At 41.0% G+C, this 25,899-nt stretch overlaps 1 protein-coding gene across 1 annotated transcript in view; it reads left to right on the top strand.

The window, feature by feature from the left end:
- The first annotated feature begins 14,931 nt into the window (after positions 1 to 14,931).
- The window catches only part of ACTR3 (ARP3 actin-related protein 3 homolog (yeast)), a 31,103-nt gene continuing 20,135 nt past the window's right edge, over positions 14,932 to 25,899 (top strand). Inside the window, exon 1 of the mRNA XM_014941186.1 lies at positions 14,932 to 15,082. Coding sequence (XP_014796672.1) covers positions 15,039 to 15,082 — 44 coding nt within the window. The 5' untranslated portion in view covers positions 14,932 to 15,038. The remainder of the gene's footprint in view (positions 15,083 to 25,899) is intronic.

Below are 25,899 nucleotides of genomic sequence, written 5' to 3' on the forward strand. Positions count from 1 at the left end.
GAGCCGCTCGGCCGGCCGCTGGCCACCCCTGCCGGCGGCGTGCGCTGAGGCGGAAGAGAGGAGGGAAGTGGGATGGGGAAGTGGGATGGGGATGGGGATGTGGGATGGAGGCCGAGACCCTCCGGTGAGAGAGGGGGAAGGAGGAGCAGCCGGACCCCTGGGACGTCCCGCGGCGCAGCGGGAGGGTGGAACCTTTGGTTCATAGTTAACCCTGACCTTCACACCCTGCGAGACAAAACCCCGCAGAACCGGGAAGCAGTAGCAGCTACCTAAAGGAGCAAAATACATGTCTGCTTCGCTGTCGACACGCTTCTAATAGCATAAATTCATAGAATCATGGAATGGTTTGGGTTTCTTAAAGAAAAAGCACCTTAAAGATGATCTAGTGCCAGCCTCCCTGCCCTGGGCAGGGACAGCTCCCACCAGACCAGGTTGCTCCAAGCCCCATCCAGCCTGGCCTTGAACACCTCCAGGGATGGGGCAGCCACAGCTTCTCTGGGCAACCTGTTCCAGTGTCTCACCACCCTCACAGTAAAGAATTTCTTCCTAATATCTAAATCTCACCTCTTTCAGTTTAAATTCCTTACCCCTCATCCTGTCACTCCACTCCCTGATAGAGTCCCCTCCCCATGTCTCCTGTAGCCCCCTTCAGGTGCTGGAAGGCTCCAATAAGGTCCCCCCGGGGCCTTTTCTTCTCCAGGCTCAACAACCTCAATTCTTTCAGCCTGTCCTCACAGAAGAGGTGATCCAGCCCTCAGGTCATCTTCGTGACCCTCCACTAGACCTGATCTTACGTTAGGAGCTCCAGAGCTTGACACACTACCCCATGTGGAGGCTCATGAGAGTGGAGCAGAGGGGCAGAATCAACTCCCTTGATCTGCTCGCCACACTTCCTTTGATGCAGCCCAGGATGTAGCTGGTTTTCTGGTCTACCAGCCACGTTGCTGGCTCACTTTGAGCTTCTCATGCACCAACACCCCCAAGTCCTTCTCCTCAGGGCTGTTCTCAATACATTGTCTGCCCAACCTTTATTTGTACTTGGGATTGCTGTCACCCATATGCAGGACCTTGCATTTGGCCTGGTTGAACTTCATGAGGTTTGCCTGGGCCCACCTCCCAAGCCTGTCCAGGTTCCTCTGGATGGCATCCCGTCCCTCCAGCTTGTCGACTGCACCACACAGCTTGGTGTCATCGGCAGACTTGCTGAGGGTGCACTCAACTGTGTGTAAGTATAAGCTACATTAAAGCACAGTTGCCTTAAGTTTATTTTTGAGATGCATAAGTTATTGAATGACCAAGCTGTAAAAGGAAATATTAGGCAAACTTAAAATCTCCCAAAACCCAATGATTAAAATAAACTAGCATAGGCTTAGATGAAATTGCAAAATCAGGTTCCGGTCTTGTTTTTGTTGGTTTTGTCGTCCGCATTACCTCCTTGTAGTTACTGTTGATAAATATTTAAGAATTGAGCTTGTAATACCAACCTAAAGATAAGCAACGGTGTGTGTAATGTGTTGCAGATCATTCAGTATTCACTTGCACCTTTTTTCAAAATTCAACTATTAGATATTTTGGGAATTTTAGCGTAAAAACTGCTAGGAAATAACAGTCAGTGATGTTATACATGTGAGTGGAAAGGTAAGTAATAATTAATTGTAATTAGGTGATACGTACGATATAGCAGTGAAATTAAGTGCTCTTCACATTTAAAAGCTGTTGAAATAAAACAAGATATTTCGCCTTTCTTACAAGTTAGCGATTGAAGAGATCCATTATATCTCATATAAAATGTTACAGCTTAACATCATGTGTCTGTGTGAGTGTTACTGTTGGACTTGAATGAGTTCCTGTATATAAATAAAAGTTACTTCTTAAGAAGAAAAGAGAAACCTTTTAAGAACTTTTAGTCTGAAACCGGTTTGAGGCTTTTTGTGAGCCTTCATTTCTTAATATAGTTGGGTTTTATTTGCATATAGTAGAACTAAGAGACATCCAACAAGCTTGATGCCTTATAAAACTGCTTGTTAGAAGTAGTAAGATACAATCCCTACCCTGAAGCATTTATAGTCTAAACTACACAAGGAAATGCAGTGAAATATGCTCTTGGTTCAAACTGTCTTTTTTGGATGTATTCTGAGTATATATTAAAAATGATATTGTATTGATCTGTTGTGCTTCTGTCCTCACTATCTTCTGCCTTGAAGCCAAAATTGACAAAATATGCAATATGAAGTTTTGACTTTACAACTTTGGAAAGAGATAGAGATTTTAGGTGAAACTAATTTCTTAGACAAAACTGCAGGAAAACAGCAGTCCTCTTGAAATGGCCCTTTCTATGGAATTTGGAGGGCCTGAAAATTATAAAAAATGTCATTAGAAAAATGTGTATACATCTCACAGCATCTAATTTCCTTAGGTCTCACACATCTTTGCTCCAAGTATTTATACTGAGACTTAGTAAACTTACATGGCTTGCCCAAGGTCAGTTAGTTAATAAGCAGCCAAACCTGAGAAGACAATCAAAGAGCTATGACTACAGTATTCTGACAGAGATACTACACATAATACTTTTTTATAACTAATAGTGCTTTTACTATACAGTATCTTGGCAATTATTCTGCATAATATATACTAAAATGGGGTGAATGTTTTATATTTTAAAAAGGTGCATGTGCCCTTTTGAACAGGGAGAATAAATAAGGCAACAGGGAAGGTTTGGATTTTCTGCCTCTTCCTTCTTACCTGATCTCACAGTGACAGAAAAGCTCTGGAAAAGGGGAATTTACGTTTGAGAGCCAGCATAATAAATTAACTTGCTACCCTTGGCAAGTGTTGTCGCACAACAAGTGGCTGTAGCTGCTGCAAAATATCTAGAGACATGCAGATTTTATATCTTTTCCTTTAGTCTCCTTTGACAGTGGAAAGCATACGAAATGCCAACTGTGAATTAAAACACCGTTCTGAGTGTAGGTCCCCACGTCCTCCCTTGTATGTGAGTTTTCTTCTTGATTTTTTAATGAAGCTACATAGTTTGCATCTCCATGTGGGAACACAGCTAAATCCAACTTGTTAATGTTTTGATTTTAAACATTTTGACTGAGGCAGGCAAACAGGAGAAAAACTGCGGTTCTTAAGGTGGAGTGCTGAGCTTCTCTTCATCACAGGATGAGGCACTTATGCTGTGGTTCCTGAGGCGCTTGAAGAAAAATGGGTCAACGTTGTCAGAAGCCCAAAAGTTTGTACTTTATACACGTAGAAATATCACAGGACTTCTGTATTTTTAGCTCTTGACTAAGTAATTTGCTTCCTATTGTAAAAGTTCACATGATGATCTTGTGTCTTCTCTGAAAGAAACTATTATAAGAATGATTTCCCCTTTTTTTATTACAGTTCCTTTTTTAGGAATTAGAGTTTCACTAATCACATGCAATAAAACTGTATGTATATTGCAAATATACACATATTGCATATTTATTTTTCTTGCTGTGAATATTTTAGTTAGATAAATAGCACTTTTATAGGCAAAGCAAAATTATATCTACTTCCCAGCAGTGCAGTAATATTTTCATAAGAGAAACCATCCTCAATTTTATTTTACAGACCTGCTAAATTGCACTTATAAAGAAAATTTGAATTTAGTTTCTGCTCATGTATATTCTACTTACAAGAATGTAATAGCTGATTTGGATGAAATAGATCAGATCCCAAGAAGGAAATGTAATACTCTGTAGGTCACATAATAGATCTCTGCAAAGGAATTGAATCCACTTATTTTAGAGAAATCATAGAATGGTTTGGGTTGGAAGGGACCTTAAAGATCATCAAGTTCCAGCCCCCTGCCCTGGGCAGGGACACCTCCCACCAGACCAGGTTGCTCAACGCCACATCCAGCCTGGCCTTGAACACTTCCAGGGATGGGGCATCCACAGCTTCTCTGGGCAACCTGTTCCAGTGTCTCACCACCCTTCCTGCTTCTGAGTGCTTCCTTCAGAAGGATTTGGATCCGATCTGTGATGAACAAGATGTTTGTATTGATGAACTAAATGTTCATGTTAGTGAAGAAGACAAAGCAGCAGAAGAAACAGCATTACAATTTAAGCCGGCAAAGTCAGTTTTGATCAGCTTCTGTCCTCCTTAGGGGAAGGATGTAGTCCAAGTGTTCAGGACTAGACTTGGCGTAGGATGCCAGAATCATGTTTCCATGATGATTGGGAAAAGGGTATTGGAAACAAGGCACTTAGAGAGTAGTTGTTTCCATGGCACAATCTCGTAGTTTTTAGAAATAAATGGCTTACAGCATCCTTATCCGGAAGTCTGTAATTCAGCCAATAAATTTAACAGCTCTTGATGAACCCATGAACTTGGCTAATCCCTCCTGAGAACCCAGCTTTACTGTAAAACATTAGCTATTAAGGATTTATTTAGGTAGAATCTTGTGGTGTAAAAGAAGATGCTTTGTTTTGCTCAGATTTAGCCCTCTTGTTAATAGTCTTATCACATAACTTGTAGTAGCTGTTCTACTTCACCTTCTTTGCACTATTTGAGTTTTAATGTGTCTTATAGTTGTCCTCAACTGCCCTTAGAGTGTCCTCGCATCCTAAATCCCACTTAGCATGAAGCCACTTGTGATTGAGGGGGTGGTTCTATTTCTCGACTATATCTGCATTGCCTTCAACTGTTCCCGATCCAATTCTTGAGATGCTGAAATGAATATATCAAAATTTGGGTATGTTATGTGCTAGACTGATGGTTACAATTTGCATTATGTTCTTAGTCCTCTTTTGTATATTTATGAACATTTTATATTTTTGACCCTTGCTGAGCTGTTACATGGCTATTATCTTAACTGTTCTACCTTATGACAAGGCTCTAAGAAACTCGAGTGCTTAAAACTGTATTATTTTGAATAAAATATATCTGATTACTATGAAAACTACCAGTACTTACAGGAAAAATGTTGTGCTGCAGATGTATTAGAAGCAAAAACCACAAGTATTTTTGTAATGTAGCTTTTTATCAACCATTACTTTTAATAGCTGTAGAAAATGAACGAGAATTGAGAGCTTTTTCTGCTTCTTACTGAACATTACTTGCAAATATTAGCTAGTAATAAGATTACAGACTAGTAAAACAACCCATTTGGGGAACTTGTCATCACTTATTTCAGTTTCTTTACTCTACTGGCTTATAATAGTAAGGAAAACAGGAATCTTAATTGGCAATGGGATTTCCCAGGCTAAAAATGACTAAATTGCTGCCACTCAATTATTTTCAGTAGATGAACTGTGATCATAATTTGTTAAAAAAAGACAATTTAAAAAACCATTTGGAAGCCTATCCAAGCAAAACAAAAAGTAAATGGAAAGTAAACCTTTCAGAAGTGTTCTGAATTACAGAATTATCATGCCATTGAGGAAAATCCTATTCAGGAAGGGACTGCATGCCTAACCTTCACGCGTGTTGACAAGTAGAGAGTCATCTGAATGCCATAACTAGCAGAAACGCATGTGTGAGCATGAGTACCTGCTCTGTCTGGAGATGCAATCCAAAAAAACAATCAGGCCTTAACATAGAGTCAAATGTAATTTTTACTTACACCAAATATTCCTGTAAAAGCAACTTTCTAAGGGTCAAGTCAGGCAGTTTTCCCAGCACAAGGCTAAACGGTTGGAATTGCATGTCATCTTACCCTGCGTGTTTGGGAGAACACAGAACAGATTTTGATATTTGTGCTTTTACGCATTCCTGTATGAATAATCACAATGATTCACTGAGGCTCATTGCAACATAAGGTACTATTCAAAGAGAATTGCAGTATTGCCCAATATGGTAATAGTTAACCGATCCCTTGCTGGGCATGCATATTATTCAAGATAAGTCAGGTATTCCAAGGGAACAAATGTCCCATATTGATTCTTACAGTATTAGCATGGGAGACGTACTGTGCATATATAGGCTCTATATATAGAACACACAAATGGATTAAACTGGAAGTTATTCCGCAGGGAAATACAGGAGGGAAAGTTTCTGTTTTTCACACTTTGAAATGTTAACAAGTACCTAAGGTCTTTTCAGTGCAGAAGCTCTTAAACTGCACCAAAAATGAAAGTTTATCAGATGAGAGATTGCACTGAAAGAGCTGCTGATTTTCGGCTTTGTCAGTGCATTGTTTTCAGACAGTAAGGTTTCAAAATACATTGTCCTTAAAGGTCAAGCCAGTTGGCTTGTCAGCATGGCACACCAACTTGAAAAGGCGGGTAGTGCTCTAAATAGGTATTTTAATGCCCCTATGCTTACAATAAGGGCTACCATAATTCATGTAATCTGGCTGTCTATAAGATTTTGCCCAATTTAGATGTTTGTTAACATCATTTGCCACAGTGTTTGCTTTTAGTACAGTTTTTCCAAGCAGTAGAGTGAGTGAAACCCTTGGATACAATATTTCTGTTACTTTTGATATATTTCTGATACCAGACAAGAGTGTATTCTTACAAATTCACTGTGGTCTCTTTCAAAGATATCCATATAATCCCTGCAGTGGCTGAAAGTGCACTCTAGAGTTGCAAATCAGCTTTTATACTTTTTATGATCCATAAGGTATTATTTCAGGAGAATTTCCTACTCTCTTTCAGCAGGACAAGCAAGAAACCCTAACACAGTGGCTGACACTGCACCCCAGAGTTGCAAATCAGCTTTTATACTTTTTTATGATCCATTAAGATATTATTTCAGGAGAATTTCCTACTGTCTTTCAGCAGGACAAGCAAGAAACCCTAACTTTACAGAAATGAGTTAACAGTTTCTTTCTTTATATATTACCAAAGGGACTGAATAAACCTAGTGTGGAGGTACCCAGCATTCAGAAACAGTGCTTTGAAATTGTTTCCAATTTTATGCATGCAGCATTGTCACTAGAAGTAGATTGATAAATTTATTTATTAAGGAGCACAGTATTTTTTAAGTGTTTCCACTGTTGACTAATTTGACTGTTATTGTTCATTGTTTGTAAATAAATCATTCGTCTTAACAAGAAACTTGAGCTCCAGATAGCTGTGATAATTGAGAAAAAGATCCTGCACAAGCTATTCATTGCTATCCCCCAGCGCTGCTGGGGAGAGTGTTCCTTATTCTGCTAGAGAGAACATTCCTTATCCTGCTAAAAAGAAGGCAGACAAATTATTTAACCCATCAGAGAGGATATTTTTAGTTATGTCTCATTTTGTCTGGAGACACTTAGGGAGTACTTATTCATGCTTCTGCCAATGGAACTGTGGATGCTGTAATATCCAGCTGACTGGAAAGGCTAGTGCCATCTTCAAGCAGCACACTGCTGCATCCAGAGAAGGACAGCTGTCTATGCCAGTTCCAAATTCTCCTCCTGATTCTCCTCTCCTCCCCATGTTATCTTGAAGTAAGATATTTAAGTTACTCTTGCAATAAGAGTAAAATGTCACAATGACCATAGTTGTGATATAGTAGACTTTAACATCTATTGTCTTCTAAAAGCTTATCTGGGGAGTCAACAGTTTGGATCGATTGAAGAGAATATATTTTTTTTCAAAAGTCACAAAACAAGGGAAAACCACCAAAAAAGGTGTAATGGAAGTGTTTCTAAACAATCCTCTTATGAAAAGCAAAATTAAGTGGTTCATGACATGGTGAACATGAAAGTTGATGTCTAAAGTGCAACCACTAGGGCAACTTACAGCTGTGATTGATTTAGGTTCTCAGTTCTTTTGAGGTGTATAATAAGTCATACGAAAGAAGTAGCACTACACATTTCTTGCAGCGAAGAAAGTAAATAGGTACAATTGAGAACACATATTAATGTTTCCATTATACGAGACAGCAGAGATTTTCTGATCATGGCCAAGCTATATATTACTATTTACTTGGCTCCCAGGTGTGCCCGTGTGGAGCCTGCGCAGCATCGATGCAACACAACGGCAGAGAACCATGCCCTGTTCTGCTGTTGTAGGAACCCTGCTGCCATTGTTCTGCTCACACACTCACAGAAGCTTTATAAAGGAACAAGGTGTATTTGTTATGAGAAAGCACAGAATAGCAGCATAAAGAGAAACAATTCTGAATGGAAAAGCAAGCTGTAAATAGGAATGCAGCGTTTCTCTGGGAGGCGTGACTTTTGCAGATTTTGCCTCTGTCCAGAACATCAAGTTCCTATTTAAGTCATCACGTTTTCAGTCAAATTCTTCCTTCATATTTTTTTGGGTTAATCTTTTGACACACATTTTGCTGTTATTCCTAGCGAATATAATAGGCAACAGTGGTGTTATCATCACAATATCCCAAGGATATAAACAAGTTTCTCTCTCTCGTTACGTACCTTGTTTCGGTGTACAAAGAATCAGAGTTGCTTTTTTTTATCACTTGATATTTTGCAAAAAAAAATAATGGTTGGACTAATTATATTTTGAAAGTTAATGGTTTTAGTTGATCTAAGTCAGAACTCTTGGAGAGTAGCCACATCAAATGAGATCCTGGTAATTTGCCATGACTTCACCATGTGCAGCTCCATGAAATTACATGCCTCCCATATGGCTGTTGCTATAGCTATGCCAAAATCAACTAATAACACTATAATTTTGCTTGTGGCCCCTCCTGGAAGAAATCTACATACATCATATATCAGGGTAGATAAAATGTTTTCTTGTTCAGCTCTCTGTAGTATTCCACCAACTATTGGTAAAACTTGTTTATATTAAAATGCTTAGAATGTGATGGATAAATTATTAAGCAGTGCACCTTATAATACTTACAATAAAGTGAATATTGTCTAATGGATAATCTAATGATTTTCCTTGGCTGTTTCTCTAGCTTTTATTGTCAGCTTTACCCTGCCTTAAGGGATGTTCACTGTAATGTACTGGATATTAACCTACCTTTTAAATTCAGTTTATACCAACATAAATGGCAACATGCTGATGCAGGCAAAATCAGATTCTCATCTCTCTTGGTCATTTCCAAAATCCCTTCACCTCTGCAACTTTTATTTACTTTTGTTTTTTCTTGTTCCTTGCACTTTACTGTGCTTCCCAGGCCTCGATCTATATATGGATTCACGGAGTTGTTCTTTCTGCATTCTCAAGGGCAGGCCATTAGCTGTGTGAAAATGATCCAGAATGAGTAGGATGCTGAAAAGCTTCCCACGTAGCTTAGCGAGGGTTTCACAGAACCGTAGGAAAGGGTTGGAAGGGAACAAATTTGGAAGGCATTTGTAATGCTTTTGTCTCAGTGTGCACCTCTTCAGGCTGAAGGACTTGTGAAATTGTAGTATGTAGTACTACCAGAGCTAGTAAATCATACCTGTGTCATGGAGACGTTTGGAGCTTCAAGACTTATTTATATATAAATCATGAAAGTTGCCTGAAAATTCCCTCCATTAGAGTCAAGCTGTTAGCCTGCTCCTGTGTTTACTTGTTGACTAATAGAAATACTTTCCTCTGAAGTTTTATCTTCTCATTTCTTATGCTTTGTATTCATCTGCATTCTCTTGTTTTATATTTACATTGTAAACTGCCTGGAGGCAGACAGCAACAGAAGGAGGATGCTCTGCAATGTTAATCACTTCTGTTATCATGGATATTCAGGAAAAGATCACCTGCAACCCAACTGTGCTTAGAAAAGCTGGACTGTGATGCATCGTAGAATGATGATATTGCTGGATTACTTGTGCTCTATAAGATGGTACTAGATAAAGACAATTTAAGGTTTTATTCCATCTGTTCCATGGTAAGATTGAGAACATACTAAAACATTGCCTTTATACATTAAAATTTTGATTTCTGGTACACACTGGAACAGTGAAAAGCTTTGCATAAGTTTGGAACTCACTTCTGGCCAAATGAGGATGCAAAGATTCAGAAAATTACACCATGAAAACACACAGTAGGCTTTTCCTACTGCCCCTGTACTGAAGAAATAAGTAAGGGCTGGAAAACATTTCAATGCAAGAAAGTTTTGAAATGTAGCAGTCAGCACTGCAATCCTGCTGGATCTAGCTCAATTTTAGCTTTATAAGCTCAATTTTGTAATTTAAGCACAAGACCTCTACGCTAAAAATATCCACCAAGATAATCTAGATGCCAATGCACAAAAGTACAAAGGGTACTTTGTAGGAACTATTATTGGAAGCAGTATTGAAATTTTAATTTTGATGAGTAATATGCCCAACTTGTGTTTATGGTACAACAATATGAGATAATATTGCTTTAAGAGAAATCTTGCACCTTTATTTCATTGGACTGGGGTTTGGATCCATTGCCACCTGAAGAACTGCATCTGGCAAGACTAATAAAATGAAACACGAGATCTCATGGGCAGGGAGTTCAGTCTTTCAACCCTTTCCCTTGCGAAACTGTGATTGACTTGGCACCTCGATACTGAGAGAAATCCTATGCTTTTTTGGTTTTGAAAGTTGCCTGAAAATTCCCTCCATTAGAGTCAAGCTGTTAGCCTGCTCCTGTGTTTACTTGTTGACTAATAGAAATACTTTCCTCTGAAGTTTTATCTTCTCATTTCTTATGCTTTGTATTCATCTGCATTCTCTTGTTTTATATTTACATTGTAAACTGCCTGGAGGCAGACAGCAACAGAAGGAGGATGCTCTGCAATGTTAATCACTTCTGTTATCATGGATATTCAGGAAAAGATCACCTGCAACCCAACTGTGCTTAGAAAAGCTGGACTGTGATGCATCGTAGAATGATGATATTGCTGGATTACTTGTGCTCTATAAGATGGTACTAGATAAAGACAATTTAAGGTTTTATTCCATCTGTTCCATGGTAAGATTGAGAACATACTAAAACATTGCCTTTATACATTAAAATTTTGATTTCTGGTACACACTGGAACAGTGAAAAGCTTTGCATAAGTTTGGAACTCACTTCTGGCCAAATGAGGATGCAAAGATTCAGAAAATTACACCATGAAAACACACAGTAGGCTTTTCCTACTGCCCCTGTACTGAAGAAATAAGTAAGGGCTGGAAAACATTTCAATGCAAGAAAGTTTTGAAATGTAGCAGTCAGCACTGCAATCCTGCTGGATCTAGCTCAATTTTAGCTTTATAAGCTCAATTTTGTAATTTAAGCACAAGACCTCTACGCTAAAAATATCCACCAAGATAATCTAGATGCCAATGCACAAAAGTACAAAGGGTACTTTGTAGGAACTATTATTGGAAGCAGTATTGAAATTTTAATTTTGATGAGTAATATGCCCAACTTGTGTTTATGGTACAACAATATGAGATAATATTGCTTTAAGAGAAATCTTGCACCTTTATTTCATTGGACTGGGGTTTGGATCCATTGCCACCTGAAGAACTGCATCTGGCAAGACTAATAAAATGAAACACGAGATCTCATGGGCAGGGAGTTCAGTCTTTCAACCCTTTCCCTTGCGAAACTGTGATTGACTTGGCACCTCGATACTGAGAGAAATCCTATGCTTTTTTGGTTTTCACATGTAAATTCCATCGTAATTCAGTAACACAAAATGCACCAGCACTGCTCTTTTTCAGTGCCATTCTTAGCACAGACTCAGGAAGAACACAAACTGATAGCAAGAGATTGCAATGGAGTTACTTAACAGATTTGTTTCACTTTCCATACGAACTGCAGTACTTCTTTTTTCCTGCCCAGTTACCATTTCGCAGAAAACACTTGCACTCACAAGGAGGCAAAAAATAAATCCAGCTGTGGGATACTTTTTGTAGAGTGCATTACAGTAAGTGCTTCTGGGTGTGATTTAGTGTTTTATACTGAAATGACTCTTCTGTTAGCAAAAAGTCATTAGCATGCTTTTACAGCAGTTCTACTATCTGTCTTTTGACTTTGCTATTAAAGCTTAGCCAGACTGATCAGGAGCATTCCGTGGAAATATTAGGCAATAAAGAACAGCCAGCTATGGTACACTGAGGATTGCACTGTTCAAAACTCCATAATTTTTTGGCCCTTGTCTCATGCTTCTCCCGGGGCGGGGGGTTTCCCTGAACTCCTGCAACTGAAGCATTATGCCGCTGTCTTGTTCCAGGACTCCATCTGCCTGACACAGCAGTTGAACCTGCTGCATGTGTAACCCTGAACTCCAGGTAATAAAACCAAGAGGAAAGTGAAAAGTCCACACGGCACTTTACATACTAACTGTATTTATTTTAGATAAAATATGTACCTGTGCACACACAGGCATGTGCATTAAAAAAAAAAAAGGGCTGTTTGCACTTCCTCTGTAAAGTTTCAGAGATACTAATCTTTCATAGTCTAGCACAGCATAGCTCACAGGCTACACAATATCCTGCAGAAATCCCTTTCATTATCTGTAAACTGTCTCGTAATGTTCTATTCATAATTTGCTTTGACATTAAAATAAAAATGTTAACATTCTCACTATCTCCTTTCCTTGCTTATGTTTCTCAGGAAGATCTGGCAGCCCACGGAAGCCAGATGGTGGCTTGAACTTCACAACTGAACTGTCTAGCTGCTGCTACAAAAAGGGATGGTGTTGGTTCCTCTTATCTCAACCCTAAGGGCATGTACTTTGCACTGGGACTGACTCTTGTCTAACCCTACAGTAAGATCAGGGAATGACCCTATGAATTAGAGATAGCTTAAACTAAGTGAGGAGGACCAATGCTTGAAGAAGGAAGCAGGACCACTGTGAGGATACCTAGAAGGCTGGTGGCTCCCAAAGGAACATGGAGCTACCTGCAGTAACACAGCCAGCGGGGCTGGGGACTCACCAGCCTGGGCATGTCCTGCAGTTCACGGCTGAGGTGAGATGAGCAGACCCAAAGGTAGCGGGCAGGCTCAATCAAGAGTCCAGAGCATCAGACCAAATTTATGGTGGTGAAATGGGTCCAAGGTGAAGCCAGGATGTTGATCTGCAGCCCCATGGAGGCCCATGGGGACAAGGCAAAGAGCCAGAAAGCCAGTGTGGGACAGCACACACCTACAGAGGAGAACTGGGGAGGGGTTCCCTGTGCCTTGGGACAGGCAAAATGGGGTGGAGGCCCCAGGTGAGGCTAATTACGGCCATCAAGGCCCATTAGTGCACTCTGAGCCCTGACAATTACTCAGAGCTCACCAATGGACCACCAATAAAAGCCCCATCAATTACTTCTTTTCCTGGGCCACCTTGTCCTCAGCCTGAGAAGGGATTACAGCAGAAAGCTCACATTTTGGGACTGCTGAGGTGGTAGCAGCAAGCAGAGGAGCAAAAATACCCAAAATCCGCAATACCAGAACTGTTAAAACATTAAAATACTTTGAAAGCAAACAAAAGAGTAGGCTGTTGCTACAGCACATCATGGGGCCAGACCCGGTGGGCACAGCAGTCTGTCCTTCCACCCCTGAAGGGCTGTGAGAGGCAGGAATCATATAATCATTTAGGTTGGAAAAGACCCTTGGGATCATCGAATCCAACCATCTACCCTACTCTACAAAAAGTTCTCCCCTACACCATATCCCCCAACACCACATCTAAACGACTTTTAAACACATCCAAGGATGGTGACTCAATCACCTCCCTCGGCAGCCTATTCCAGTGTCTGACCACTCCTTCTGTGAAAAACTCTTTCCTAATGTTGAGTTTAAACCTACCCTGTTGGACCTTGAAGCCATTCCCTATCGTTCTGTCACTAATTACCTGGGAGAAGAGACCAGCACCAACCTCTCTACAGTGTCCTTTCAAGTAGTTGTCGAGAGTGATGAGGTCTCGCCTCAGCCTCTTCTTCCTCAAACTCAACAGTCCCTTCAACCGCTCTTTGTATGATTTGTTCTCCAGGCCCCTCACCAGCTTCGTTGGCCTCCTCTGCACCCACTCCAGCACCTCCATATCTTTCTTGTACTGAGGTGCCCAGAACTGGACACAACACTCCAGGTGTGGCCTCACCAGAGCTGGGTACAGGGGGACAACCACCTCCCCGCTTCTGCTGGCCACACTATTTCTAACACAAGCCAGGATGCCATTGGCAGAGAAGACAGAGAAGGTCTAAATCATTCACGGGTCCCGTCTAGTCCAGGTCTGAGTGACACTGGGTTTAAAATGCCCTGCTCAGAGCAAGGTTCCTCAGTGGTCTGTGCACTTTTGTACTTCTAGAGAACAAGTCTTGTGAGGAGAGGCTGAGGGAGCTGGGGGTGTTCAGCCTGGAGAAAAGGAAGCTGAGGGGAGACCTTCTCGCTCTCTCCAACTCCCTGAAAGGAGGGTGTAGCCAGGGGGGGTCGGTCTCTTCTCCCAAGGAACAGGCCATGGGACAAGAGGAACCGGCCTCAAGTTGCACCAGGGAATGTTTAGGATGGATATTGGGAAAAATTTCTACACCAAAAGTGTTGTCAAACATTGGAACAGGCTGCCCAGGGCAGTGGTGGAGTTGCCATCCCTGGAGGTGTCTAAAAGCCGGGCAGATGTGGTGCTGAGGGACATGGGTTAGTTTAGTGGTGGGTTTGTCAGTGTTAGGTTGATGGTTGGACTTGATGATCTGAAAGGTCCCTTCCAACCCAGCCAATTTTATGATTCCCCAGCTGGGCTATGCTGATGGCTTTCAGATAAAGAAGAGAGGGAGCCCTTGAAAAGATTTTTTTTTTTTTTTCCCACGTTTCCCACCCCAACTCTCAGGTTCTCAGCACTAAAATACTACTCCACCCCCCCTTATCCCCCCGCCGCCCCTGAGGCGACCGGCAGCTGCTGGGGCGTGGAAGAACCCTCCCGCCCGCTCCACTTCGCGCCGCCTCACAGGGGCGCGGCCGCGAGATCGGACGTCAGGCGAGGGCCGGGGGTTTGTCGCGCCCGCCCTCGCCGCCGCGCGCAGGGAGGGGCGGGTCAGCCATCTTGGGCTCGCCGGGCCGTGCCTGCGAGCGGAGCGGAGCGAAGCGGGCGGGGGAGGAGGCGGCGGCAGCGCCCGCCCTGCGGAAGTGCCCTCGCTCCCTCCCTCCCTCCCCGCCGCCGAGCCCAGCCCAGCCCCGCCGGAGCGCGCCCAGGGCTGCCCGCCGTCCCCAGCACCGCCGCTACCGAGGAGCATGGCAGGGCGGCTTCCCGCCTGTGTGGTGGACTGCGGCACGGGGTGAGCGACGGCCGGGCCGAGCTCGGTGACAGCTCGGTGCCGCCCGGGGCGGGGCCGGGCGGGTTCCGTTTGCCGCAGATGGCGGCGGGGGGTCGCACTGTGCGCGGTGGGGCCGGGCGGCCGCGCCCGAGGAGGCGCCGCGGTGCCGGTAGCGGGTGGGCCGGGCCGGGCTGGAAGGGAGCAGCCGGCTTCCATCCCTTCCCCTCGCCGCCGCCGAGCCCTGGGGCCACCCCGCCGGGCCGGGGCCGCTCGGAGCAGCCGCCTGCGGCTCCTCGGCCGGAGGCTGCCGGGGTGCGGGGGAGCCGGTGCGGCTGCCGGAGCCGGGGGTGGCCAGTGGGGACAACGACCCTGCCACCCCCCCGAGATGCCCTGGCTCGGAGGAGGCACCCCCTCTCCGGGCGCCGTGTGTGGGGGCGGGGGAGGGGGGATCTTATGTGCTTATTTATTTTTAATATGTGGATAATGTCATTTATTCTGTGTTACTTCTCACTGTGGAAGGGGAAGAAAAACCCCTCCCCCTCCAGCGAGCAAGCGCAGAGGAACTTCCTTAGTTTTGTCAAAGCCTCTTCCTGCTTTCGGGCTTTTCTACCTTATAAGGCAGTTTTCGGTGTCAAACCTGAACCAAATCCGTTTTAGAAACTCTTCTTTTTTATTTAGCAGCCACCAGCTGATGAAGAGGACGCGGTGCCCGTGCTCCGTAGCATAAGCCGGTGGTTGGGGAGGAGGCCCTGGGGATTCAGGCTGCCGTCCCCGCCGTGGCCTGGCTGCCGGAGGCCGGGGCTGGGGAGCCGGCCCGCAGAGAGGGGCCGGTTGGAAGCCCACCTGGAGGGGCTACCCCTGGAGGGGTGGGTTACACCTGGAGGGGTTACCTGGTGCCGCTCACAGGAGCACGCTCAGGAAGGGAAAACCGCTCCCTGACCTGCCCTCTGCTGTGTGATTATTATTATTTTTTATTTTTTTTTAAAGATGGAAATATTTAATTTTAGGCGTTGTGCATCAGGCTTCTACTGGGAAGCACTGATGTACTTTCAAGGCTCTTCCTCTTTAGCTAGCGCTGATGGCGTGGTGATTCTTTAACTCGTCGTTTTTCTTTCCCTTCTCATCCATCTTGCTAAACATAATCGAAGAAATTTCTCGGTGACTGTAGTGTAGGTACAAATATTGACAATACCCTGAAAGGGCAAGTTCTTTTGAAATCCAGGCACTTGCTTTTTGAAAGCACATGCTCATCTTCCTTTCAAGAGAATGTTTGGTGTAGGACATGAATAAATTGGTCATTAAGAAGAGCAGGCATATATATATATATATATCTGTAATATATGCACGTTTAACAGTTGTATGAGGAAGTCATACCTGTAGTTAGAGCGAGAACTAAAATCTTGAATTTTGTGGGATAAAGGGAGGTCAGCACAGCGGGAATGAGAGTCTGTAGCTGAGTGTAATGGAAGCGTGAGTGGAACATGATGTGTATATGCACTGCTTATCTTTCAAAACAAAAGATCTGTAATGTACTCTGCTGCATGCCACTAGGGGCTTTTTTCCCATCCCATGTGTTTGTACATTGCAGGTAGGTCCCATTAAAGTCAGCAATTATGTCTATAGGTTTGCAAAATACAGGTCATGACCACTGGAGTAGAGAGATGCATTTAGAGCTTTCAGTGATGCCAAGCAAGATCAACATCCTAGCCTATAGCTGTGTGAGAAATGACTTTGTCTTTTTAATGGGAGAGGTATAGCGAGGGACCCGAGTGTTAAAGCAAATGTTCCTGGGGAAGATCTGTAAGTACTCCATTAGTCCACTTCACCACACAGGGCATACTCTGTAATGGTCTAGTATATAATGTTCACCAAATCTTGCTCCTATTTTATTTATTTATTTCTCCCCAGTCTTGAAAGATCTCTCAGAAAGATGCTGTTCCATTGTGTACCTGTATTTTATATTTTTTTTAATACAGACCAACCTATTCTGCTCTCTAGGCTTTTCCCTTCTGGTGCTCTTTCTAGTTCAAAGTTGTTTTTCCTTGAAGTTCTGCTTCAGGAAACTGTGTGGGCAAAGATTTTTTAGCATTGGAAACATTACAGAGCGTTGGGGTTGTTGGAATGAATTGACTTTAGTAGTCAAAGGTATAAAGTGGTGAATCTACAAAGGAGAAATCTAATACTTGAGGCAAATAGGGAATAGGTGGGTAGTAGTGCAGTGGGATGTGATAGCATAATTGTGCTCATAGCTTTTTTTTTTTTTAATTGGTGCAGCCCTCCCTAACCCCATCTCATTTTTTGTCAATAAGCAAGAACATGACACGTAAATTATGTCAGCCTTGTCCTCTGTGAAGATCAGTTGAGGTCTCACCTAGGGTACTGTCTTGTCTACCAAAATGGAAGAAAGCAGGCAATTTAAAGATAGCCCCTGAAAACAGGAAAAGAAAGAGGTTTCGAAAATACAACCAAAGCAGAAAGTTTGAAAGGAACTGCCTTTAGAACAGGGAAAGCCTTAAAAGTGCACAAATTTTCCAATAAGTAGGGTTTTTCTAGAGGGAGGGGATGATAATTAATTTTATGTCCAAGGAGAATTTACCTCATCAGCAAAAGGGCAGATGTAGGAGAGGTATTAAGGGTGTCTTCCTGCATGTCTCATGCGTGTAGCCACAGGTTCAGTTCGTTCACCTGAGTGATTTTTTTTTATTTTTTTTATTTTTTTAATTTTTGGGGTGTGTGTTCGTTTTTGCTAGGTAGGATCAAGGAGATGGATGAGAGAGGTGGCAGAGTTGTGCTTTTCAGCGTCAGCCTGCACAGATCAGACAAATTTTAAGAACCCTTTTCAAAGCATAAAGAGACCAAAGCACAGCAGAGGTTGGGTAGATCATGTGATCCCCGTTGTTTTGAGGTTTTAACAGGTTAATCAAACTTTTTAGGGATCATCTGAGCACGTGTCACACAGCTGGAGCTGGCAAATGAGTAAAGTCAGTGACATGGCAATCAGATTATGGGTGCAGCCAAAATTCTTTCAGTGTTACATTTGTTATCTTGACATTTGCATTCTTTGCTTAAGCAAACCTGATATCTAGAAAATAAGGTAATGGATACCTGGTAAGAGCAGGTAAATACTGTGAATGGGACTGACTTCAGATGGGCGTATCTAGGGATTAGATATAAAAATAAAAAAAAAAAAGGAAAAATTACATGAAATTCTTTCCATAAACTGTATGAACAGCCTACCAAAGAAAGAAGGAGGCTCTTACTGATATTTTAGTCTCAGTAGGCTGTAGTCTTTTGCTCTGTGGCTTTCGGGTATTTGAATAGTTCTTGCTGCTTGTTCTACAGGCAAACACAGCGCAGCCTGCGAGTCATGATTAAAAGCTCTTCCTACGCCACTTCAGAACTTAGCTTGATTAGGTTGACAAGTAGATTTTAACTGTGTCTTTCTGTGTGAATGCATTTTTTTTTTTCCTTAGTATAAACTTGTATAACACTGAACTAGCTCATTTGAGTTGGCAGATAATTGCAAGTGTTCAAATTAATGACTCTTCAGCTGAGCTGAAGTAAGTGGCTGTGCAACCTACTGCAGTTCCAAAATGAGAGCTTAATTTTAGCAATGAAAGTGATTTAAAGAAAAGTATCTGTATATTCTGTACCTAAACTTTCCCTTTTCTATAGGCTCGTGTACGGTTTTTCTGTTGCTGTTAGGTGGATCCTTTACCAATACTCGAGTGCTCTAGGTGACCAGCTTCTCTAATATGCCCCAGAGTCTTTTTGTTGGTAGGGTCAGTATGTTGTTTCTCTTGAGTAAATCAGTTATGTGATTGTGTGGGAAAAAAAAATAAAAAAAATCTGTTGCCTCACATCCTACTTTCTTATATCTCTTCTTGTGTGCCGAGCTAGGCCCCTTTTTCACTTCCCTTACACAGTTTACAAGAATGGGTGTGTTTGGGTTTTTCTCTTCCTTCTTTCCTGAATACTAGGGGGGAATGAAAGGTTTCAGAGTTGACTGGAGAAAGCCCTGCTGTTTGTGGTAGGAGCAGGAGAGTCCCTCGATACCTCACGGTCATCTGGGTTCCCTCGGAGCTGAGAGCCTGGAAAACTGAGGCTGCTCAGGATTTTTTTTTTTTTTTTTTTTGCTTTGGGGAACTTCTCTAGTCAATCTTCATGCAACACCTTTATAGCTTCATACTCTCAAGGAGAGTGAGGTATTATGGGTTGAGTGTCCTCTGATGTGAGAAGTTATGACAGGATTTTGGCATTCTCTTTCTCTCATGGGTTTTGACCTGGTAGTATAAATGCATACAAGATCTATGAAAACTAATAATCTTCAATATTGGACAATACATTAGGTGAGAAATGCAGTACTGTAAAAAGAAATTAAGGGGAAGTAACAGCCTGTATTTTTTTTGCTCTGCAACTTTTAAAGTCTTATGCTGGACTTTGAAATGATTTTTCTTTCCTAACATTCCAGACATGGGTTACTTCCACAGATTTTGGAATCATAACCTCTATTTAGTATAAATATATCAGCACTGTGGTGTTCTCGCAGTTAATACTTCAGTTGGATGTCTTGTCATGACCTTTCATGGGTTCCCGTCTTCGTGAAAATGTTCTCTTTTGGGATGAATTTTCTCTCTGTTGTGTCATCCCAGAAGTAACTTTTCAGTATGGAAAGCATGAACAAAATAATTCCTTAATGGAATATGGAAAAAAATACTCTTCCAGGATTTGAGAGTATCTTTTGCTTGCCAGTAGCTGAACTGGTTAGGGAGGGAGAGGGAAATGCTTCATCCTTAATATTGAAAAAGGAGTTGTGATAGATTGAGAGTTGTGGTTTTATATATATATTTTTTTTTTTAATAATTGCAAATAGGTTCTGAAGTCGTATGATGACCTGCGGTGTCTCTTAAATGATTCCGGTACCTCACAGTCCATGTTGTAACGCGAAGTGCACAGAGCTTACAATATAATTAGGAATAGTAAGAATTCAGTTAGGATTATACACATATATTTCAAAACACACATGTGTTTTGGAATTCTATTATAGGAATCAATTTATATTTTATTGGAATGCATGTCAGAAGCAATCCAAAATGCACAGCACCTTCCATTCCAGTCCTTTTGTTTCTGCTCTTCCTGTGTCTCACTTAACACTTGATACATATATATTAAAAAAGAGGGGAGTGGTGGCATTTCGGAGTTGAGGACAAACCCTCTCGCAACCATGGGCTGGATGTGTAAAGTTAATGATAAATGAGCCACCTTCTGTGTACACCAGAGCTCGTGTGTGTGTGGGAAGCTTACGCAGTCGCTGGGGCTGGAATATGGCCCTGGTTATAAGGAAGGGTTTGAGGGAGGGTAGGGCCGTGGGTGGGACAGGGCAGGTTCCCTTCTTGTTTCTTGGTTGTTAATTACCTGGCTTGAACGTTCTGCCCAGAAAGCATGTTGATCCCAAGAGCGTGATCATGCTGTTTTGCACACTTGCTCACCTGAGCTCCTAGAAGCTGTATGTTCAGCTAAGCTAGAACTGCTGCACTAGCTCCCGAGTAGTTCTCCAGCCTCTGTATTATTTTATAGCACATACAAGAAACTTTGCAGTTGCTCTTTTAGTTCATGCAATTTAAAAGTTTCAACATGATGTTTCAACATTTAGTTTCATCACTGCAGGCTTTCTCGGGGAAATGCAGAAAGGCTTTGACAATTTCAAACAAACTTTTTTCTAAAACTAATTTTGGGCAAATATTCTTCTTTAAACACTTTATGGACGAAATGTTAAATTTGAAAGTAAAATAAGTAAAATAAAATTTTAGTTTGTCCCCAATAAAACTGGTAAGTTCTGTATCGCTTAGGAAAACAAATTTTTATTGCTTTAATTTTTAATTTTTGGTTTGTTTTTGTCACTGAGCTAAAATATGTTTGGGTCTACCAATCTAACAAAAATCATGCTTAAAAATACCAATTTGATTGCAAACTTGTTAGTGTCCATATCCGGATTAATTTTAACCATCAAAATGAAGCATCTGTCCTTTCCAAGTGCTAGTGCTGATATATTGCTTTCTTTTTATATTTTTATTATTTTTTTAATCAGTTTCAAGGAGTATTATATCCAAAATTGAAAAAGTCATCATTTCATCCACTGGCTTAATGGAGGGTATAACATAATAGAATTTTATTTTTTCATTTTTGTTCTGATCATGAGTTTGCATTTTTAAGACTAGACATGGAAAAATTCTAGATAAATTTAGCTATTTTTTTTCTTCTGGGGTTTCCTTTTTCTCTTTATTATTCTCTTGTGGTCATTTTGAGCGTTTGCAGCTGTGCACAGGATGTGTTTTGGCATACTCCATCTGTAGAGAACAAGATGCAGACAGGAGGTTGTCTGTTGATACTTTATTTTGATTGTACTGTGCTATCAATGAATGAATCCAAATTTTAATTCTTTAGTTGATGCAGTATCTCTTACTTACCTATTTTTTCAGTATTAGTATTTTATTTGTCATGTCTTGCCTTAGATTTATCATGCTGTTTATAATCCACAAGAGCCTTTACAGTATAACTGCTTGCATATTTGTAGTTAGACTTCATAATCTCTGTGATCTTATTAAATGAGACCTGCTTTTTATATTAAACAAAATCCAGCGGTGTGGTTTTTTTTGTCCACAGCTTAGTGAGGCATTTCTTTTCTACAAGGCAACTGTTTGTAATTGGAAGCTGTCTTAGAAGCACGGGGTAACATGATAAGTACGTAAACTGGTGTTTTAATGCAATCCTCTTCTTGATGGAAAACATTTGGTTGCCTGCTGAAGTGGTGAGCAGCGTACTGGGCGGATGGGAGGTGTGCTGAGAGTCACCTGCAGCACTCACTGTGGGCTCCTTCTCTCTGTCCATGCTCTAGCTGCCTGTCCAGTTCATCTAACCCTCTGCGGAGACTGGTGTGACTGGAACAATGGTGCAGTAGCTATTGGTTCAAAGCTGGAGCTCTCAAGTGCTGAAATTGGGCAAATAGCAAGTACAAATGCTCAGCTTCTTAAAATGTGGAATAACTTCACAAGTTCTAGGCACTCTATTGCATTTGTTTGGAAAAACTTCCAAGTTAAGTCAGATTCATATCAGCAGTGTCTCTTTCTGCATCATATGACTCAAATTTTGCCTCTTTAATTTCTTCAAGTGCAAGACTATTTACTTGTCAATTATGTATTTGTTGATTCAGTTGATCTCTCCCTGTTTTATCTGTTGAAAAGTATGCACAATTAATCTATTCTTTTGTTTTTGTTTTTTTTTTTTTCTTCTGACAAACGTCTGTGCAATCTTCAGCTTACTTGGGGCAAGTAATATAGACAGTTGCCAAATTAATCTCCCTCTCATAATAAGCTAAGAAGTAACGTAACGCTATTAAGTAATTATTCATGCAGACTTCCAAACTTTTGGGGCCCTCCTTCTTTGTTATTTGCAAATATCACGTGGAGTAGTTGGGGTGTGGAAAATGCTCAGAAAACTTGCATGGAAATGAAATATAAATTTATTAAGAAACCTAGCAGTATAGGTTAGTATTGTGTGGGTGTGGGGTAACACAGAGGCACTGTTAAGACACTTGTTAAAATGAATTAGTCTGGAAGTCTCAAAGGAAGCAGTAAGTAAAAAGAAAGCATTCTGCTTTTGCCAACACAAACTGCTTTCATTATACAAAGATAATATCCAAAGCCGTTTGCTCTTCTTACTTTGAGGAATATGTAGTCAAAGGAAAGCTGACTTTATTTCCTATGTTACAAATACGTGTCAGCATTAAATATTTGAAATGGATTTTACAAATGTAAATAAAACTGACTAGGATTACAAATTTAGGTGGTAATATCATCAGAATGGCTGAATTGGATTTTCTTAATCATAAACACTTAAACACAGGCTTGTTTTCAAGCACGCTTTTCATGACTCAATCATAAGCTGGAGTTACTTGGTAATAAATACATCTTATCATCCTGTTTACTTTTAGGATAAGAGAACTTTTCCAGAGTCAAGTTATAAATGCTTGTTGGGTTTGTTTTGTTTTGTTGTTTTCTTTTTTTCCTAAGGTTTTGATGCAAGTAAACATGAAGCAAATTTGAAAGTAGATTACAGAATCATAGAATTGCCCAGATTGGAAGGGACCTCTCAGATCATCTAGTCCAACCATCTACCTAACCCTGATAAAAACCATCGCTAAACTATCTCTAAGCGCTATGTCTACCTGCTTTTTGAATACCTCCAGGGATGGTGACTCAACCGCTTCCCTGGGCAGCCTGTTCCAATGCTTAATGACCCTTTCAGTGTAAAAATTTTTCCTAATATCCAGTCTAAACCTCCCCTGGCGCAGCTTCTACTCCATCCAAACGTTAGTAAAATTAGAAGCTGCACAGTGTGGTAGCTTTCTCTGTCCTCCAGACTGGTATGAAAATTGTCACCTGGAGACTCCTATTACAGTGCATGTGAATTTATTCTGACTGCTGTGTAGCACAGGCTGCTGTTGCCTCTGTGTCCTCCTTACTCACGCACCTGGAGGGTTCTGCTCTTGCTGTTTGTGGCCAAGACTTTGTGTTTTTTCGCTACACCTTTTAGCTAGGTTTTTACAGCAAGCAAGGAAAGCAATGCTTTCAGCAAGCGTTACAGTCATGTCTGTGCTTTGGGTTGTAGATGCAGCTGCTGATAAAAAGCAGCACTGGATAAATATCCTAGACAAAAGTATAGGTACTTTTAAAGATAAATTAACTGTTTTTAGAGGTGTGTTTTTTCCTATTTAGGAAAAAAATGTTTGTTAGAAGCATTTCTCTTTCAAGCTGCTTTTGAGCTTGCTTTTTAAATTGCACACCACTTCCATCTGCTTATGAGCTGTTTTACTGTGGCAGGTAGATCTGCGGTGAAGAAGTATTTGTTGTCAAGGTGAAAGTTCTTGTTCGAGTGGACTGATATTTTTTGGGGGAAATATTTTAAGAAAATAGTTTCAGATATGCAGTAATGCAGTTAATTCCAAGGCCAAGGTAGCAGACTGATGGATTTGTAACATCTGTGGTGTCTAGGGGTCCCATAGAGGTGTATTTTTTCCTATTTAGGAAAAAAATGTTTGTTAGAAGCGTTTCTCTTTCAAGCTGCTTTTGAGCTTGCTTTTTAAATTGCACACCACTTCCATCTGCTTATGAGCTGTTTTACTGTGGCAGGTAGATCTGCGGTGAAGAAGTATTTGTTGTCAAGGTGAAAGTTCTTGTTCGAGTGGACTGATATTTTTTGGGGGAAATATTTTAAGAAAATAGTTTCAGATATGCAGTAATGCAGTTAATTCCAAGGCCAAGGTAGCAGACTGATGGATTTGTAACATCTGTGGTGTCTAGGGGTCCCATATGTCTTTGAAATATCCCCTTTTACCATCCCTTCACGTGTCTCATCTGCAGCTTATCAAGATTCTTCATCTGAGAGCACTTCTAATTTTGAGTGCTTTTTCCATTTATAGAGCTAATTCTTTGGCTTTTGCTATTGATTACTTAAAACATTTTTGATCAACAGGTGTTTTAAAACTTGAGAGGAGCAGTTGCTATTTAAAAATGCAAGTTAGTAATGTGTAAAAGTAATATATATTTTAGCTAAAGATAGAAAAATATGAAAGGCGTGACAGTTTTAAAAGTCTTTTGCTATCTTGTGTTTTATCAAGGACGTTTGAAGAGAGATAGTAAACTAATTTATTAATACAAGTCCCATTTTCCTAATATAATCAGTTCCTTCAGGGACTTCTGATCTGCTGCTGCTTAACCAATTTGCATCTGATGCTAGAGCTGGGACCTTTTTTAAAGGGACAGGATGGCTTTCCTCTTTTGCCATAATTTTCTCGTTATTTCTCTTTATGGGGATTTGAAAAGTAAATACTTTTCAAAAAAGTAAAAGTAGGCTTTTCAGTGTCATCTAGTGTACAAGAGGGATGGCAGAAGAAAAGCAACAAATAAAAGCAAAGACTTGTTCAGGCTTTTCAGTTACCTGAGGCTGTATGTACGAAGACTAATGCTTCATCCATGTTTTGAGAAGTTTTCCACTTCTTTTTAAAGCAGTCTTGTTACCTAAGACTTCAGACAATAAAAACACTGTAACTGTCTTATAAATTCTGTCCATGTAGAATATGTACAGTTAAAACGGGAAAGTTTTAACTTAAGAAAGGATATTAAGCGCTGCTTGATGATATCTTTGATGGGCAGACTGTCTGTAAGGAGCTGGGAATTGAAAAGCAGAATCCCTTTCCATTCTGTTTAAAAACTTGGAGTGTTTGCCATTTGATTTATTTCATGCCCTTTTGAGTATATTACGTGTGTGTGTGTGTCTAGAATCTCCCTGCTTTCTGAGCTTTTCCATAGTTCTTTCTACAACTTGCTCAATTACAATTTTCCTAGAGTTAAGGTAGCTTAGTCAGCAATGAATGTTGCTGTTGTATGCACACCTGCAACAGAGAATTTCCATGCTTCAGTGAATTTAAGTTGCATCTGCACTATCTTGCATGCATTCACACAGTGGCCTGCTGTGAGATGCTGAAATAGTGAAACCAGAAAATAACCTTTCTTGGTGTTGTATCTTTTATCTTGAGCCATTCATAATAATTACCTGATAGTAATTTAAAGGTATAAATAATGCTTGAAATTTCATAAATAACTAAATGCAGTTTAACTTTGTGTAAAGCCTAATCCCATCGCTGAATATCAGACTTGCTTGGAGGTTAATTACTTGATAGTAATTTAAAGGTATAAATAATACTTGAAATTTCATAAATAACTAAATGCAGGTTAACTTTGTGTAAAGCCTAGTCCCATCGCTGAATATCAGACTTGCTT

Source organism: Calidris pugnax, unplaced genomic scaffold, assembly GCF_001431845.1.
Source record: "Calidris pugnax isolate Ruff unplaced genomic scaffold, ASM143184v1 scaffold60, whole genome shotgun sequence".
NCBI lineage: Eukaryota > Metazoa > Chordata > Aves > Charadriiformes > Scolopacidae > Calidris > Calidris pugnax.